The sequence below is a fragment of the Octodon degus genome, unplaced genomic scaffold (assembly GCF_000260255.1).
Source record: "Octodon degus isolate 3935 unplaced genomic scaffold, OctDeg1.0 scaffold00006, whole genome shotgun sequence".
Classification (NCBI taxonomy): Eukaryota; Metazoa; Chordata; class Mammalia; order Rodentia; family Octodontidae; genus Octodon; species Octodon degus.
In genome coordinates, this window is record NW_004524582.1 from 29,808,474 (window position 1) to 29,828,039 (window position 19,566).

General features: G+C 55.7%; 1 protein-coding gene across 1 annotated transcript in view; it reads right to left on the bottom strand.

The window, feature by feature from the left end:
• Crmp1 (collapsin response mediator protein 1) overlaps positions 1 to 19,552 on the bottom strand; it is a 59,624-nt gene extending 40,072 nt beyond the window's left edge. The window contains exon 1 of the mRNA XM_004624578.2: positions 19,143 to 19,552. Within this exon, the coding sequence (XP_004624635.1) occupies positions 19,143 to 19,523 (381 nt within the window). The 5' untranslated portion in view covers positions 19,524 to 19,552. The remainder of the gene's footprint in view (positions 1 to 19,142) is intronic.
• Between the last annotated feature and the right edge of the window lie 14 nt (positions 19,553 to 19,566).

Sequence of the window (19,566 nt, forward strand, 5' to 3'; positions counted from 1 at the left end):
CAGAAAAAGCATACATTTTCTATGTGATATATATACATGATATGTATAACATATATATATTGTGTATGTATGATGGATGGATAAAATGAATGGATGGATGGGACTGATGTGTGGGTAGGTGGATGGATGGATGGTGGATGGATGGATGCATGGATGGGTGGATGGATGAGCAAGTGGGTGGAGTGATGCCTGAACTGATTCTTGGAAGATGAACGGGTGAAGATGAAAAGGCTTCACAGCTGTAAGATATGACAGAGAAGTATGAAACAGCATCTTCTGCTTCCCGGCAGTAGGGTCTGAAGGTCAGTCATGCCCAGACCCCAAACGTGCCCTATATTCCTAAAAAGAAAGCCAGTCAGGACGTACATCCCCAGCAGGGCAGCCACCAAGCTCTCTGGAAGATGCTCCAGGACCCAGGAAAAGAGAAGTCCTGGACTCTGGTTGTCCACGAGGCACAGACAGGAGGGGCAGAATGCAGGAGAATGCTGAGGCACCCGTGGCTGCTGCGGGCTGCCCAAGCCGGCTCTCGTGGCGGCAGCACCGCCATGTCCCATTTACTAGCTCTTCTCGCTCAGCCTGACGAGAGGCATAGTGTACCAGGCACCAGGAAGAAGCCCCAGCCTGCTCTGTGCTTCCCCCTGGTGGAACCTGGCTCAAAGCTAGGAGTCCGAGCTCTTGGAGTGGCTCAGGGGCCAGCATAGCTCTGCAAAAAAATGAACAAACTCCTAATCAAGCAAGAGCTGATGTGGCATCCTCATTTTCTTTCCTGAAATTTATCATCCCTTTGCCTTTTGGTCTGAATTTTCTAAGCCATGTCCTGCAGAACTCAAGCTCAGGGCTCTCTGTCCCAGAATGGGGTCCCCAGAAGCAGAGCTGAGAAGACACTCCCCCCCCCCCGCAGAAGCAAAGCCAGGCAGTGACTGCACCCCCAGGCCTTCCCCCTGCCACGCCGCATGCAGCAAGGAATCAGCAGGGAGCCCAGCTGCCCACCTGCAGGTCCTCCCCACAGCAGACACCTGAGGAAAGGTGCCTTCCAGTTGCTGGGGACAGCCACCTTGCCCTGGCTGTCTGTAGAGGCTGGACCTGGGCTGACTGGGGATAGAGACGGTGTTGGGGAACAGGTACGGCCTCCAATCGCACGAAAGCAGACAGCGCACAGGTTTCCAAACGTCCTACCCAGATGGGCCCCCAAGCCCCGCACTGTGACATTTGCAAACATGTTTATGTTCTAGAATCCGTGCCACCCACAACAGGTGGAGGGCGGGGACACCCCATGGCCTGGCCCAACACCTCGCATCTAAGGCCCTTTCTTCCTCACAGAACGGTACAGCGGAGGAGTGAGGCTTACTATACCCACATATGAGATATGTACTTGGTTATATATACCTACACTTGTAAAATTTTACACAAGATTTGTACATTTAGAACAATGGCGTCACAGTGTGCAGCAAACAGATGTGAGCAAAGGCAAATCTTTGTACAGAAATCACTATTTATAGGCTTTGAAGAAAATAAACTCTCCCATGAAAAATTCAATGAAAACCTAGCAGCTGAACTTGATCGTGTGCCACAGACGCCAGCTCAGCCCACGGTGACAGCGGGGAGCTCACTGAATCATGCTTGGCGCAGCTCGCGTCGTGGGATCGGTGATGGGCAGCAGCAGCCGTTCCTTCGGACGGAGGAGGCTGCAGGGAGGCTGCAATTTCCACCCCTCTTAGTGCCCATGTGACTTCACTACCCTGACCTCAGTTTCCCCAGCTGTGAAGTGGAATAATTAGCCAGCAGAGGGGGCACACACCTGTCATCCCAGCACTCTGGGAGGCAGGAGGAATGCAATTTGGGGCACAGCTTGAGCAATTTAACAATCTGGAAAGACCGTTTCTCAGAATAAAAAATAAACAAGATCTAGAGACATAGCTCAGGGTAAGGGCCTCACGTTCAATCCCAAGCACCACAACAAATGCCTTGTTATACGGTAGCACCCACTTCCCAGGCTTCTGGCTGAAGGCCCTGGAGGTACGCGCGCGCACGTGTGCATGTGTGCATGTGTGCGTGTGTGTGCGCATGCGTGTGTGTGTGTGTGTGTGTGTGTGTGTGTGTGTGTGTGTGTGAAGCATTTTACACAGCCTCGCAGGGTGTGCCTGCTGACTGCCTGCCACCTCCTGTGGATGGAGCTGCACTTCATAAACAAGTGCTTCAGGAAGGGCTATGTGCACCCAGGAGAAGTGGCCCTGACTCCTGAAGGGCTGAGGCCAGTCCAGGCAGAGGATCACCAGGACTTTGCAAACACTAGGCCTGAGGACTGAAGATTCTAAGTCCACAACAGCAGAATGAACAAGGTTCAGCCCCAGCCAGGGGCGGGGAGAGTCATACCCTCTGCATTGCTGTCTTCCTTCACTGAAGATGGGTGCCCATCCCCCGCCCTCCTCCTGCCCCATGGGAAGGAAGTCTGTCACCCACAGCAACCGAGGCGGGTCTCGGACGGGTGTAAGATCCAGCAAGGCCTGAGAGTCCTCGGAAGATGAGAGGAGTGTTCTCAGCCAACCAACACTTAGCCAGAAATCACTGACTTAGCAACCCTGGCACCCTGGAAAGCAGCCAAGAACAAACTTGTGATTCCACAGGCAGACTGTCCCCAAGGAGGGACCATGTGGGCTGAGGGCCGGAGTATGAGTAGAACTTTATAGAGCTGGAGAGAAAGGGAGAATGGGGGGCACACGAGCAAAATCAAAAATGCACTTGAGGGGTGACTAAAGTGTATGTAGGTGTTTAAATTTTAAAGATTTATTAAAGTAAAAGACATTTTAGCCAGGCATGGTGACACACATCTATAATCCCAGCACTCGGGAGACTGAGGCAAGAGGATCAACGTGAGTTCTAGGCTATAAAGCAAGTTCAAAGCCAGACTGAGCTGCATGGTGAAACCCTGCCTCAAAAAGCCAAAAACAGAAAAATTCAGGTTCATCACCGCGTACCCGCAAAGGCTTTTCCTCATTCTGAACACTCCTCTCCCATCATTCCTGCCACGTTCCAAAGCAGTTAAAGAAGTTCCCTTTTATGTGTGTCTTTATGAGGGGTGATCAAAAATATGGTGAATGCTGCAGCTGAGCACCACCCCAAAACAGTGCAGCTCACAGAAACCCAACAGTGTGTCCTCGTCCACCCTACCCACTTGATCTGGCGCCAAACAACTTCTGCTCTTTCCCAAAGCCATTGGACCATGAAAGGGAAATGCTTTCAGTCAGTTCAGCACCTCTATACAGCCACAAGATTGCAACTAAAGATATCCAGGAGAGGGGCTGAGGAGAGAGCTCAGTAGAATAAGCGCTTGCCTGGCAAGCACAAGGGCCTGAGTTCAATCCCCAGTTCCGCAAAATAAATAAATAAATAATAAAGATACCCAGGAGACTCCCAGACCTCCCGCAGAGTGGTGAGAACAGAGGGTAGGAGTGTTCGAAGCAAGAAGTACTCAGGGGGGATTATGGGCAATGTGTCGGTTGCTGTAATAGTTGCTTTAATTTAAACATTCACCAGAGTTTCCAAGACAAAGCGTAAGTGCACTTTTCTTTTTCCCCCTAATTTTATTGATAAACAAATAACAATGAGACAGTTGCAAATCAAATCGGTAGGACAGTTTAAATAATTAATAAGTGCACTTTTCAAAAGCCCCAGGTGTGGAGCTCTAGGGGAGGAACCAGTGGGCGCTGTCCACGGTGCTGAAACACATCAGCCCTGCTGTGAGATTCCCACAGAACCCACGTGATGGTAACACTTGCCACCCTGAGTGTAGTGGCTTCCAGCACTTTTATGTCTCATCATCACCTTTCCATGCCTCCATTTTCCTTCCCAGGAAGTCAGGGTGAGGCATGAACCTAGCCCCTTCCCTATGGCAACCACTGATGTACAGGTTGGAATATGGGGCCAATGAACAAGGATCAGCAGGGGTCACACATGCTGACGAGGCTGCCAGATCTACGCACAGAGAGTGGAAGAAGCCCCAGGGTGACTACACGGCCAGTTAATCCTCGAAATATTTTTTAAAAAGTCTTCCTTTCCAAACGGCAAACGTGGAAGTGAGCTGGCAAAGGACTGGGGACGCCTCGCTGGAGTGTAGTCGCACTTGACGCACATTGGATGCATGAAATGCGAATCACTTTCTCTTAAGATAAAAATGTGAAGGTGAATTCTGAGTTATTTAATCCTTAAAACCCTACCAGCCATTGGCACCAAAGCTCACATCCGCAGCTTCAAAATTCAGCAGGATAGATAGGTAGACCCACAGCACAGCATGACGGCCAAGCTGTCCCCACAATGAACACCCTGGTCTCACATCACATTAACTCTGTGTCAGATAGCTTCAACCATATCTTCATTTACCAGATCTATGCTACAAGCAGGAATGTACACTGGCAATCACACCCAAATAATGTCTGTGGCAGGCTGTGTCGCTCATGTACGGGGACCTTGCCATGCTCCAAGGCAGGTATAGTGGAGCTGCCTGCCCCAGGAACCCTAGACGTGCCCTGTAAACTTCTCTGGCCCACAGGCACAGAAGCCATGAAGGCACCTGGTCCAGCACAAGCTTTAAGAGGTTTCAGCTTTCCTTCCTGGAAATCTGTCCCACTCCATGAAAACTACATGTGCAAAAGGATGGCACTCAAAGAAGGAACAAGCTGTATCAGGCTGCTTTCCTGTCTCTGCTCATAATGCCCAACAATGTGAAGATGTGTACCTGGCTCACAGCTGCAGGGATTCAATCCATGGCCAGCTGACTCTGACACAGGAGCATCATGGGAGAAAGGTGCAGCAGAGCAGAGCTGCTTAGTTCACAGTGGCAGGGCAATGGAGGGCCAAAGCTACAGAACAAGGGCCAGACAGACTCCAAACAAGGGCATAGCCCTGTGACCCTCGCAGACAAACTCAGAACCATTCTACTGTCTGCTTGGTGTTCTTCAATCTAATGCAGTTGTCACATCAGGAGTAACAGTTACAGGCATGCACTGAACTCACACGAAGCCTGAAGACAATTGTACCTCAGCTCCACTGAGCCTCTGCCACCACAGACCCTGCGGCTATACACAATTATCTGTTGCCGTCAGCCAGAATTTAGAGTGGATGTTTGTTACGCAGCACTGCTGTGTCAGAGTGAACTGACCTATCATGGAGGCTCTGGGCCACGAGCCTCAGCAAGTGCATATGTGATGTGGGTCCTAAGTTTACAGAGCAGTCTCCCCCATGCCACCTGAGTCCCCCACTGACTGCCTGGTCATCCTCCTCGCAAGGGCAAGCCCTGGCACATGGCCCAGCTGCACACTCACATTTGCTCACAGAAACATGTCACATGTGCCTCTGACTGCCCCGGGGTCAGCATGCCGCCTGAAGCTGCCACACCATCCATGAAAGCCACCCTGAAGCGGCCACAGGTGCGAGGTTGAATCTAATTTAGCATACTTTTTTCCATTTTTGATGAACTAGAAATGCAAGTGGTCCCCAGGCACACAGGCCCATTTCCATGACAACTGCAGCTATTCCATCAGGATCTGGGGTGTCCTTGCACCTGTAGGTGCTCAGGAAAAAGTCCCTGATGAATGAGGTGACTTTTATTTTATTTATTTTATTTTTTTGCAGAACCGGGGATAGAACTCAGGGCCTTGAGCTTGCCAGGCAAGCATTTATTCTACTGAGCCATCTCCCCAGCCCCTTAGTTGACTTTTAAAATAACACATTTCTTGACCTCAGGATCAGCAGGGCCTCCATTTTGCCTGAGAGAGGGTGACATCAGCTCTCCCCACATCTGCACCCCCAGCCATTTCTTCATCCTTTAGTCTTTTCTTGTCTCACAGAAAGAAACCTAAACAGCATGGCTTTGCCTTCAAGAAAATCGCAGTCAGTCCAAGCGTCTGCTTTGCAATACCTACCTGGCTCTTTCACTTTTTATCCCTAAATCACCTTCCTGGGGACATGCGCACAGCTGCTGCAAGTGAGAAAGCCCAGAATGGTGAGGGGATTTTCTCAAGAACACACAGGCAAGAGACGGTGGAGCCGAACTGGAAGCTGGGCTCACTGTACACATGGTGGCGACCCGAAGGGCTCCGAGAGCTCGGGGAGACTCTCCAGGGAGAGCAGTGAGCAGCATTCACCCGACTGGCTGGCACAGGCAGTGCCCCTGGGGCCAGCTGTCTCCACACTTACCCCCTCACTGGACACTCTGTGCCCAATAGGCGGAGTGTCTGAGGACACCACACAGGGCCAGAGAGCCGGGCTCCATGAGGGCCCGCCTCCTGACCCTGCCACCCAGGCAAGTTCACCTCCTTGTTCCAGTTTCCCACCTTGACATCAAGGGATTTTGGAAATCCAGTGATTAAAACATGGTCAGCACTTAGAACAGATGCTTTAAAAAACTCCTTGCTAAATTACATTCAAATGCTCAGCTTCCCCTTCCCCTTCTCTCTAACTTCACACACCACGTCTTGGTCCATTGTGCTGTAACAGAACATCTGCTACTGGAGACTTTATAAACAAAACATGTCTCCTCAGCTCAGGGCTGCAGAGGTTGGAGCATCCAGAAGCACGGGGCTGCATCCGTGACCTTCGCACCATGACCTCCAGACCAGAAGAGCAGGAGCACATGGTCAAGAGAGGCAGGGGGCAGAACTGCTGTTGGAAGAGCTCGCTCTTGTGTGCATGGACCCAGCCCCAGTGACTGCACTCATCACTGAGCACTTGTGAGGGGGAACCCTCGACCCCAGCACCTAGCCTGGGCTCTGCTTCCCAACACCGCATACGGCGACTGAACTTCCAATCCATGCACTGTGAAGACAGCACGCTTCTGGCTCAAAGCCCTGCCAGGTCAGACTGCACCTGCCCTCACAGCTATCAGCCGATTCCTAGCCACCCCTACACCTCCCCAGGGCAGCCCTCACCATCTGGGTCCCTGCTGTCTATCCTGTCCCAGCCAGAGTGACCTTTCTGAAAGATAAATGCCACCATGCTCTACCTCTGCTCAAAACCAGTCACTGGTGTCTCCTCCCAGGAAGACAACGAGCACTTTCCCAGACTCTTCCAGGCCTTACCTTGCCCTTTTTCACTGTGTCTTCTATATTCATCCACTGCCCCCCACAACCCCTCACCGCCCCCCACTGCCCCCTGGCTCCCTAAACTACGCTTCACAGCCCTGTGCCTTCAGCATGGCTTTCCTGTGGCCTGATTGCCTGCCAAGTGCACTGTGCCCACTGACTCCCGCCTCCCCGACACAGCCAGCGTCTGACCCCGGCCACGCGGGTGCCATGCGCTTCCCGAGTTTGCACGGCAGGCAGCCTGCAGCTGTGCTTAGCACTTACTCTCGGCTCATTTCTGTGTCTCACACCCCAGGAGACTGTGCGACCCTCCGCCAGACACCTGGCCGCCAGCTCATTCCTGCAGCCTGCCAGCTGTGTGGCCTCTGGTGACGGCCTTGTCTCTGCAGGCAGGGGTCTCAGCAGCTGCAATGGAATCAGTCACGGTCCCCACCTCAGAGGACTGTGTAAGATAACAAGGAAAAGTGCTGCATGCACTGAGCAGGGAGTGGCCTACGAAATCCAACACTCGGTGCCCCACCTCCTCTGATCGCACAGTTGAGGAAGCACGAAAGAAATTCCATTGCTTTTCAGCAGATTCTCAAAAGAGTCTATGAGGCTAGAAAGTTTTAAACCATGTTACAAAGTGGCACCCAATCATTAGAGTTTTTTATTATTATTACTTTGTGGCCCATGTGCAGAAATGGTGTTACGGTTTATATCCAGATCCCCCCCACCCCCGGCCTCAGGTGCTTGTAGGCGGGGCTTTTGGGACACCTGTGTCCGTGGGCAGTGCAGCCCACTGACGAACTTATAGGTCAGGGTGCTGGTAGGGGGTAACGCCTGGCTGAAGCAGGTGGGCCACCAGGGGTGCAGCCTGGAAAGCAATCGCCTTCCTCCCGCCTTGCTTTTTCTCTGGCTCCTGCCGGCCCTGCCACGGGCTGTTTCTGCTCTGTGATGCCTCTCTGCCCAGGCCACACTGCCTGGGAGCCAGCTGCCTATGGACTGAAACCTCTACAACCTGTGAGCCAAAACACACTTTTCTGTTTTAAACTGAAGATGTCAGATATTGTGTCTCAGCAAAGAAAAGTCAGACATACAGTACAGCAAAGAAGAAGAGGAGGTAGATGAGAAGGAGGAGGAGGAAGAAAAGGAAGAATTCTCTTTAAAAAGAATAGGAAAATCCAAGCACTCTACATGTGAGGCATGCCTGAAGAGCATAAAGAAGCTAGTCAGTTTTGGAAAAAACAGCTCCTCTGTAAGGAAGAAACACTTGTGTGGGTGCCTAGGTCTGCCATCTCCCCAGTGCCAAAGCACCTCTTTAGAAGACTTGCCTCCCTTCATGTCTTTGAGCCCCAAAGCCTTCCTGCCAGCCCGAGCTTCTATGGCTGGTCACTACCTAGCACTAAACCTACAGAAGGGTTTGCTGAGGAAGGCCCACTGCAGGGGCGGCCAGGCCCTCACCCAGCCCAGAAGCACAGCTTGCAGGCCCTACTTTATCTGCACAGTCCCACGTACAAAGGGCCCGCTGTGAAGTACTGGTGTGCAGGTGTGTAAGCTTGCCCAAGGGGGGCTGAGGACCAACAGGTCCCAGTGCTGCACATGTTTAGGGTCCAGTGCAGCAGGTGGATGAGATGAACCGCAGACTCCAAGGTGAGAGGCCTCATGATCCCTGACACACGGTGGGCCTCATCCAGGAGAACGCTGTGTAAGCCCACAGCACAGGCCCAGGAAAGAAGCATGGGGTGCAATCCCTACCTCCCTGTCCATTGTTCTCCTCCATGTTTTCCACTTCATCTTCTCTACAAAGCACCCAGCACCCTACCCATCCCCATCCACGCACACCACGCACATCAGTTCAAAGCTGGCTCTTCCTGAGCAAAGCTATCATTGGGTTATTACATCTATTCAGGGCAAAGAACACCTTCACATCGTATAAAACTTTGTGGCATTCTTGAAGAGTTTAAAGACCAAACACCACCAACGAAGTCCAAGACCACAATCAGGTCCTCTTTCCCAGTGTCTCTGTGTCCCCCAGAGCCCTGCGCAGCTCTTAGCCCAGTGATGGCAAACCTTTCAGAGCTCTCAATGATAGAAAACATCCTGCTGTGGCATGAATGCTATTGGTTCACCACCCATCCTGGCCAACTGTTGGCCACACCAGCTCACCCTTCAGCACCACAGCGCTGTCCAGTGCCCTGACTTTGTTCTATTTTATTTATTTATTTATTTATTTATTTATTTATATTTAGGGAAGGGTCTACAGGGTGTTTAGAATCTCACTACTGGGTCAGACTTTTAACCCGACTGTTTACAGCCTCCCAAGAGCTGGGATTATAGGCGCACACCACCACACCCAGTCTCAACTGCTGGCTCAGCGTGCCTCAGCGGCATGGCTGGCATGGCAGACATGGGGATCGAACCCCTGGCCCCTGCACCCACTTGCAGGCACTTTAATCTGCTGAGCTATTTGGCCAGCCTGACCTTGTTCTCTTTAAAGCTTAGAGGTGAAGTCCTCCCAAATCCCCTTTCTAGGGCATGCATCCTTTTTTTACTCACAACAAATCAGAATAGAATGCAGCACCTCCCCATTGTGGGTGAACTGGGCCGCACCTGACAAATGTTGCACCATTTGGCATACTTGGCTATGGCAAACACAGACTCTGCGTGTTCAGCTTATAGCTGCGCATCTGGAAAGGATCTGGTCCACACACCCATGTGCGGGCTCAGAACCTGTTGCTGGAGTGTCTTGCATTCTCCTGGTTTTATTATCTTAACCAAATCTAGGCCTCTTTTCCCTTCTCACTCCTGCACTGCCTGACCACCTCAGCATCGGCTACAGTAGGTAGCCGATTAGCATCCCTTATGTGCTTTTGCATGTGACCCTCACAATGGACTCCCTTGGGCCCACTCTGCATTGATCGAAGACTGGGATCCAGGACTCACTTCGACCAGTGTGGGCCACAGTCAGCTACAAAATGGGCCACAGTGGAGCAGAAATTCCTGACACATCTCAGGTTGCTGCCAGTGTCTTATGCTCTTCTGTTCCTTCCACTTGGGTCTCAAAACAAGTGACACATTCAACAGAGCCACCATCCACCAGCAGCCAAGGCCACAGGCACAGCTACCCACAGCCTCATGTAGCTCGAACAAGAAATAAATATACTCTGTTGAGATCTTGTGGCTGTATGCTATGGAACAAAGCTAATACACCATCCCACCACAGTGACAATGCCATCTCACACTGCATTTGTTATGTGCATTATTATACGAATTTGATATATGTTGTCATTTACTTTTGGGCGCGAAAAAACCCTATGAACCATTATCATTCTTCCCATTTTACAAACATAAATTTGTGTGAACCAAACTCATGCAGAGGGAATAAACAACTTTCCTGGATTACACAGCTAGTAAGTGGAGCAATCAGGTTTCTAAACCCAGGCAGTGTGACTTCAGAACCCACATTCTTCCATGATGCCACCTCCCAACTTAAGAAATTCTAGTGGCTCCCTAGTACCCTCAAGTAGAAGTCAGGATGTCCTGTAACTTGAAACTCAATCATCTAATTTAACTTCTACTTGCTCAGGATCAAATACCCCAGTAGAGCCGGACCCAGGACTTGAACACACATGTCGTTCCCATCAGCTCGGGCACATCCAGCAGGACTTCCAAAGCCCTACAGAATTTGCCCACTTTCCCACCCATTGAAATGTCTCTTCCCTGGCAAGCTCAAAGGCCTGAGTTCAATCCCTGGTTCCAGAAAAAAACAAAACAAAACACAAATGTCTCACCAGTGCTTCCCCCTCTGATTGAGCTCATGGGGACCCTCCCTCTCCTTGGGTTATCTTCTTCCCAAGCCCAGGCCTCATCCCTGGTGCCTCACCTGCTCTCCCTGCCTGACACTTAGCACCAGGCTGGCCCCATCCTCTGTACCCCCTGAAGACACGTCTGTGCTTCTGCCCATGCTGGGGCCTCTCTTCCGGGTTTCTCTGGCACCTGAGCTCTGACACAGGCTGTGCTTGGCCACCCCTCGCTTCTTTCAGGGTGTACACTTCAAGCTCCTAAGAGACCTTGCTCAGTTTAAAGAACCAAAAAGATGTGGCCGCCACTTGTTGGTTAGCTCAAAGTCTGATTTCCCACTTCCTCGAAGATTGGTGAAGAGGAGGAAAGAGTGTGGAGCAAGAAGCTCTGACCTGTCACTGACAGTCCGCCCGGCACACTCATGGACATGCTCCATGCCTCGAGGCTTGACCGAGCTCCAGAGAAGTGAGCACTTAGGGCTACAGCAGCAGGATAGATCACGCTGTGAGATGTCAGAACTCAGCTTCACTTTATGTTCCCTCTGAGTCACTTTTCAGGAATTTGACTTAAGAAAAAAAAAATTCTCTTAGAATATGTGCTACTTCTTCTGCACTGATCCAGGGCTCTCTTCTCTGGGCTGGATGCCAGATGCTGCGAGTGAGCATCCTGTCCAGTCAAAGACCTTTCGGGGTCCCGGCCACAGGCAGGTTTGCTGGGTGCTCAGACGTGAGCCCTAACTCTGCTTCTCAACCTCCATCTGACCTCATATCACACAACTGCAGGTGCCTCAGCCACTTTGTGCAGAGAGGGAGAATGAAACCCACACCAGCCAGAGCACACCCGTGGGCAGAAACCCGTGGGCTTTGCAGTTTCCTGTGCCTCTGCACCTCAGAGAAACTCCCTCAGCCAGGTGCACGTCTTCCCGAATGATCCTTCTTTCCTGCTCATCTTCCCTACTTGACTAACACCATACACATCTCTGAACACAGACATGCATCACACACCAGACACACATCCATTTACGAACAGCAGGAGGAGCCACCCAGCTACTCTCTTCCGGAAAGTGAATTTGAATATGGATGTGTCCACAGGCAAGACTTTGATGAGCAGCTAGCTAGGTGTCTGAACCTCGGGCCACACCTGGGAGACCAGGATGAGCCATCTCAGCTGCCTTCCTTACAGCAGGGCTGAGAACCAAGTCAGTGATCCAGGGAGTCATTCTGACAGCGTGGGGCAGCGCAAGAGAAGGTGTGATCAGCGCTCCAAGGTCCTCTCTGTAACAGGAGTATCTGCAACCGTGCTGGTATACGGACTTCACCCACACCCACACCCAGTGGAGTAGGAGCCACATACTTCTGCAGGGCCACACAGCCCGATGCCTTTGTTTGCCCAGCGCCACACCCAGGATGGTTCACTTGCTTATGCGCACCAGGCACCTAGAAATAGCTTCAGCAAAGTTAATCCCCAGCAACGCCATTCATTAAAAAAAAAAAAAAAAAGCTACACATAAAAGAGAGCTTCATCAATATTTTAAACAGTCCTTGGGGCAAAAGCCAAGCATCTGTGCTTTTCCCTGCCTCAGTCTCTGTCCAGCTGGTCCTCGTCCTCAGAATTGGGATGAGGGGGAGCAAAGAGGGAACAGGGCCTTGACCACCCACCCTGGGCAGACATTTTCCTAAATCAGCCTGGCGCCGCCAGACCTCTGTCCACACTGCACCCCACTCAAAACCCTTCTCCACCCTATGCTGGCCCCTCATCCAAGGATTCTGGGAACCTAGGAATCAGGCAAAGCTGGGATTTGGTCCTCATATTCAAATGGGACTCAGCAGGCACAGAGATGGGTCGGCATCCAGCTCGACCAGACGGCAGCTGAGAGCCTGTCTTCTCCCCCTGGCAACTTGTTCCTGGGAGCCACATATTAACCCTAACACCCTAGCTCTCTCCACAGGGTGCAGGGCCGGCTCTCACCGCAGAGGCTGCACACAGAGCTGAGGTGGGGTCCACAATACAGACCATCACCAGTCGCCCCACTGAGCCCCTGAAGCCTGGCTCCCCACACCTTGCTCCTGGTTCCCCTGGCCTCTCAGGACCAGGGCTGCGTGTCCCTGCTGGGGTTCCCACCAGTCCCCTGCACATCACCACCCTTCAGTGCCACTCCGGGCTTCATTCAATGTCAGTCTGCAAAGTCTGCAAGAGCAAGGCTGAGGCCCCTCCTTCCCGGGAGCCCAGCACCATACTTGCTGCTGTTGTTAACTCACGCAATAGCTGCCGATGGACAGGCCAGGGAGGCAGTATTCGGAAAGCCATATGGCATTTATGGACAGAATCTGGTCCCTGTCACATGTGCATCGTTAGCATGAGGCCCTTAGGCAGCTAAAGGGTCCCCAAAGCAGCCCCATCCAAGGATGTCCTGTCTGGATATTTGTTTTCTCCTTAAAACCACAGATCTTTCTGGCTGAAGTGGGCCATGTGAACCAAAGCAGCACCACACCTCCCCCAAGCCCTTTGCCAGACTACACAAAACCTTCGGCCTCCTCCGTGCTTATGGGGCCATCCCCACAGCCCCCGCACCCACAGGGGCCTCTTGCTTCCTGTGAAGGACCAAGGCAAGATCAGCTCTGTAGACTGCAGGTTCAGGTACACCTAACACACCTGAAGCTGTCAGGGCCCAGGGGTGTGGGGCTGCTCAGGTGCGAGCAAGAAACCCATTGTAGCGATCAGGGCACCAAGGCACAGAGAGGGGCCACAGCATCACATGCCCCGAGCCACACGGTGTAATAGGCTAGGCAGCAGAGGGTAAGGAAGGGAGGGCACCGAGGCTGGCCAGGCTGAGAACTGTACCACGCAAGGGCAGCATTCCCACAGACCTGCCTTCAATGCCATCTGTTAGACCTCCATCTGGAAGACTGGCATCCTAAGGGGCACAGACCTGTCATGGGCACACAGCCTCAAGGAGCCTAGGGCTCCTGCCTCGGTGTCTCTTGTGCAGCGCCCGAATCCATCACCTCTCCCAAAGGGCAAAGTCATACATTCCCAAATGAGGGACACTTTCTTCCTGTGTCACCTGGCCCAGGGTGACTACACTTCTCTGGATTCTTTGCCAACTGTTTACCAATTGGCCCTGTGTCTTGGGTAGAGCATAGAGAGGGACAGATGGTGTTCCCAGCACCAAGGGCCACAGCTTGGACAGGACTGCCCATGACCAGAAGGAAGCTGAGAGCTCAGTGCTGAGCCACAGTTGGGATGGACACAAGGCAGTGAAGGCAGGCAGGGACCCTGGCCCCCAGAGCCTTTCCATCACCCACTCACGATCTAGCCTTGGGGTGTTTCAAGCTGACAAAGTCCCCCTCAAAGAACAGGGGTTGCACAGTCCTGGGCACGTGTGTGGAAAATGTCAGTTCCCTCCCCTGACCTAAGGTTACCTATGCCCTCGCAGGTGGCCCCAGGGCTGGCCCCAAGCCAGCCACAAGTGTGCATCAAGGACCATGTTAGGTCTACACCCTCTCCGAGCAGGAGTCACCCATGGGAATTCCACCACTCCACCAACAGCCTCAGGGGCATCCGCTGCGTGGGTGCAGGGCATCCCCAGGCACCGGCCTGCTGGACTCACGCCAGCTGGGAACCGGGGTGGGGGCCTCAGGCCGCAACCGCTTAGCCCTGGGCTCCCCGCGGAGACAAAGCCCACAAACTGGGTTCCTTTGTTTCTGGCCACACCCAGGGACACTGCCAGACGGCTCAGCCCGCACCATGGTCCCCACGCTGGGCGACCCAGCATCAGCCCGTTAACCCTTCCAGTGTCACCGCCACCAGGGTCGCCCAGGAGGCTGTTCAGAGCTGCGGTGAGTGTTTGGAAGGAGCTTCCATCATGGCGCTGCCGAGTCTGGACTGCCACCAACGGCAGAGGCAGGAGCGGGAGCCAAGGCTCACCTCTTCCCTTCTTCGGTAAGGGGCGGAGGTGCAGGGGCCGCGCGCTCGCCGGCACCCTCCCCAACCCGCGCCAGGGCGAGGGAGGGGGTTCGGACCCCGCGCCCCTCCCTCTTTTGTTCAGCTCCGCATCCTTGCCCGGCCACACCATCCTCCCGCACATCCCGTGGGGGGAGGGGGCTACACGCCCGCGGGGAGAGGGACCCGAGGCTCCCGCCCCGCCCTGCCACGCGGCCCCCCCATTGTCCCCAGAGGCTGGGGGAGGGGGCGGCCAAGCCCAGACCGGCCCCGCCCCGCCCGCGGCGACGCAGGGAGCCTCCCAGGCGCCCCTGCCCGCCAACCCCCGTGCATCCGGACCCTGACGGCGGCTACCACCCGTACGCCACCAGGCGCAGCGGCGGGCGGCGACCGCTTACCGTGATGTGCGGGATGCTCTTCTTGCCCTGGTAGGACATGGTCCCTCCGGCCCCACCGCCCGGCCCCTGGCCTCACTGGATCACGCTGTCGCCTGGCCCCGCGGGCGCGGTGACAAAGGCCCAGAGGCTATGGAGGGAGGCGCAAGAAGATCGGCGCGCGCGGATGCCCACTCGCGGATACCCGGCTGTGGCCCGCGCTCCGCTGCCAGCACCGCTCCGCTTGGCGTAGGGCGGGAGGAGGAGGCAGGGCGGGAGGAGGGGGCTGAGACAGACAGCTCCTCCCGCAGCGGCCTGCGAGCCGGATTCGCCCCTCTCGGCTCGAACCAGGAAGCGCTTCCCTTCCGACCCCCGCCCACCCCGCCCGCCGGCGCGCGCGCGCCCTCGCCAGGCCCGGGCCGCGCTCCCCAGAAAGGGAGGGGTGCTTTTCAGGATGCGCTTTAAAAACGTAGGAAACAGCTTTCGGGTACGCAGGCGGCGCTACATAGGTGCGACCCTGCGCCCAAGGGTCTCGCGGGCACCAGTGCACTGGGAGGTGGTGTGGACCTGTGCGGAGACCCGCTCCAGCTGCTGGGAGGGCTTTGGGCCCTACGGGACCGCGCGCAGCGACCGCCCCCCGCCGGCCACTCCTTCCACCGCCTCCTCCCGTCCCCTGTGCCACTCCCTGAATGGACCAAGCCCTTTCCGTGGCCAGCTCCAAGTCTTTATTTGGGCCGGCCCTTCTCCCTGAGTATCCTACCCTAGACAAAAGGTTATTCATCCCAGACCCTTGCGCGCCTCTCCTGCTTGCCTCTGCGGCCCCCTCCCCATCCAGTCGCCGAGCCAGCCTTCTGGAGGGCTCCCGGAAGACGGGATGCGGCGGACAAGAGGCAAGGCCCCAGTCGGGCCTTGGCCAGCCAGCAGCCTGGCATAGGGCCACCAGTCCCCTCCAGACCTGTCCACCAGACGGTGCGTGATAGGAAAGCGAGGCCATTGGCACGGAGGTCCCCACAGCCCTGCGGACCTGAGGAGGAGAAAAAGGATGCTCCTGCCTGTTGACGGGGCGCTCGCCAGCCCCAGGGGCCCATGATCCAGATGGCGTCCCGAGGGTTGGGCCGGCAGCCAGGACAGCGCTCGGTGGATTTCCTGAGTGCAGAGGAGAAAAGACCCAAGAGGAGGGAAAAGGGGGGGTCCTAAGAGGACGGGACAGGAGCCTTCAGCAGAGTAAAGCACCACCCTTCCCTGCAGCTTCTCTGCTCATTTTCTGCCTGCAAAATCCAAATCGTGGGACCCAGTGAAGTGACCCATCTCTGCTTTCAAGTCACCGTCCTGAGGGAGGGTGGGCCAGGCTTAGTAACGCCCTCCACACGCTGCTTGAGGGCTGGAATCCGAATTCCATCCGTGCAGTCCGTTCTCCAGGCCACACAGGACCAGAGATCCAGACTTCAAGTGGACTGGGGTGGGAGGCTCACACAGCACAGCCGGGAACACCGGCCATCCACAAAGTCCTCATTTTACCGAGGGAAAAAGGCCTAGTGAGATAAATTTGTGTGTCCCAGGGGCGAAATGCCTAGGCATAGAAGAACCTGAAAGCTGAGCTCCCGCCACGGGTCTAGGCGTCCCTCTCTCATTCACTGAGCCCAGCTCCGAGCCGGACCTTAGGCTGTCCTGAATGACGGAAACCGCAGGTGGGAACAAGGTTCTTCCCTGACTCCTCCACCCGCTTTGGTTTTAGCACCCGCGCATGGGCCAGGGTCAGTCTGGCGGTCCGGAAAGAAAAACTGGGGCTGGGGACAGAGCCGAGTGCGAATTAAGAGGAAGAGCCCCTGCTCCGGGCTAGCCAAACAGATCGCTGCTCCCAAGCGGACTTCGTGGGTACAAAGCGCTGCAGCCGCTCAAGAGTCCAGAGCCGCCTACCGCGCGCCTGCGCCCCAGTAACTCCTCCTCTCGCCTCCCCTTGCCCAGCCTGGAGGGCGGGGGAGGGGCTCGGGCGCAGGCAGGGAAGCGCTGAACCGCAGAGGTCCTCCCCAGGACCCTCGGAAACCCAAACCCGCAGCCACCCGGTCCGCAAGAAGCAAAATGCTTCCTCCCGGGGCTCGCGAGCCCCTCCGCCCCTGAATTCCGAACCCAGAGTGCATTCCAAGCCCTCTGCGCGCCCCAGACGCTACCTTTGTCCGGTCCCTAAGAGACCACAGAGAAAGGGCAGAAGGGACCAGAGCGGGGACAGGAAGGAGCGCGGGAGGGAGAATCGGGAGAGTTGAAGAGATCCGCGTACCAGGAGGAATACCAGGGAGAACCCAGGCGCCCCGGTGATGTTGGCGACACTGGCCACAGCCCAGGCAGAGACTCGCCTCGCGGACAGCTCCGGGCCTGCACAAAGCGCTCCCGCCTCTGGGCTGCTTCGCCACGCCTCAAGGGAGGAAAAGAGCGGACTGCTCACCCTCGCAGGTGGAGACCAGGGGGAGGAGGGCGGTGGGGGGGGGTGAGCCGAGCGAAACGCTTCGCTGGCTCCCCGGCACTTCCGCCCGAGGCCCTGGGGCCTCCCGGAGCAGCTAGGAGCCAGAATCTCAGGGTGGCCGGACCACCAAGGAAGAAAGGTTGGCAGAGAGTTAAAGAAGGGGTGGGAGGAGACTGGCCTCCACACCCTCTCTTAACCCCCCACCCCGCCCCGGGCCTCGGATTCAGGACCGCGGAGAGCTCCCGGGGAGCAGCACCAGCTGCCTGCCAAGCCAACCTGAGAACTCCAGGCTCAAGCCGGCCCGGTCCTGCGCCTCCAGGAAGCCCCCTCCGATTTCCAGCAGGATCAAGCCTTCCCTCCCTCCGGGTTCACGTTATGCCTCTGACAGCATTTAAGGGGAGAATAATTAGTTAAAATGATAATGGTAATACTAAATAAAACTCAACAGCAAAACATTTATTGAGTGCTTTGCTACCTATCGGTATTAACTCATTTAATTCTCTCAAGGAATCTGTCGCTCATCCCAGCCTGGGAACTTCTGGAGGGTGGGGCCTGGGGATTTAGCAGGGCACTCAGCCTCACTGGACCCTGAGTGCTGGGCAGAATCCACAGCTCGGCCACCTCCTGGTGTTCTGGCCTCTGTTTACCCAGCACCTGATCCTGACCCTCACCCTTCTGTCCCTAGGCTCTGCCACCCACCCACCCACCCACCCACCTTGCTCCAGGTCCTTGGGAACCTCCAGCTTGGGGGAGAAGACCCTAAGGTTCCCTCCCCTGCTGTCCCACCCCCACCCCACCTTAAGAAGAAAGAAGCTCTCCAGGTGTGGACGTAAGGCTGGGGGTTCAAATCCCAGCCCCTCTCCAACTTGCTCTGTCAAGTAGTAGTGCAGCGGCATTGTGCCCTGCGACTTGGGGACCTGCCTTGGAGACGTCAGCATTTGCTGATGGGGGTTCCAACTACCGTGTGACCTACATCTGTAACCAAACCCTCCCCCCAGAAAGCACAAGGCGCCCTCTGGCTCTTTCCAGCTGGAAGGTGTATGACCTCGGCGAGTCACGGAACTCTCCCTGCGGCGGGTCCACAGTTACATGCTCCTCGATGACTGAGTAGGTGGACAGATGGACGGCCAAATGCAGGACGGCCCTTCCCTTCTTTTCGGAGAATCGAGGAGCCCTGGTTTAAATTCATCCCAGAGGTCCCTTGAAGGGCCCATGCGGCTGCTTTAGACAACTTCCTCTCTCAAACCCTTGGCCTCTCTGCAAGAATCGCAGCGGCCACTGGACCTCTAGAGCCCCTTAGGGCTCTCGCGGATGATGCCGGCCAGCCCTGCCGAGTGGCACAACCTCCCTGATCCTCTTATGTGAGGAGGTGGAGGAGGGGCTAGCTGCTCCTTTGCCCCCCCCCCCAACCTTGGGTCCACGGCCCCAAAATCTGTCCCCAGCAGTTCACAAGTCCAGGGCCCTGAGGCCCCGTTCACCGCGCCTGGCCCACCCGCGCCCCGAGGGTACCTGGCCATTGTCCCGGCCGAGCGGCAGGTCACGGGGCGCAGGGCAGCGGATCCGCAGCGCAGGCGGCCGCTCGTCGCGCTCGCCGGGGGAGCTGACGGCCGAGCCCGAGGGCTCGCTCACGTCGCTGGCTGTGTCCTCGCTGCCGCCAGGCCCCGGCAGCCCCACGGCGTCCAGCCGGCCAGCGCTGCGCGGCGTGCGCGCCGAGCCGCGGCGGCCCACGCTGTAGGCGTCGAAGTCGATGGTCTTGTTCTCGTAGGCGCCCTCCACCGCGGCGAACATGCCGCCGTACTTCTGCCGCGGGGTCTGTGCCGCGCTGCCCGGCCGCGCCAGGTACACGGGCAGGTCGTCCTCCGTGTTCCACGCTCGCCGCCGGTCCGCCATCCCCGCCCCAGCCCACCGGGCCCCGCGCGCCCGCCCGCGGCCC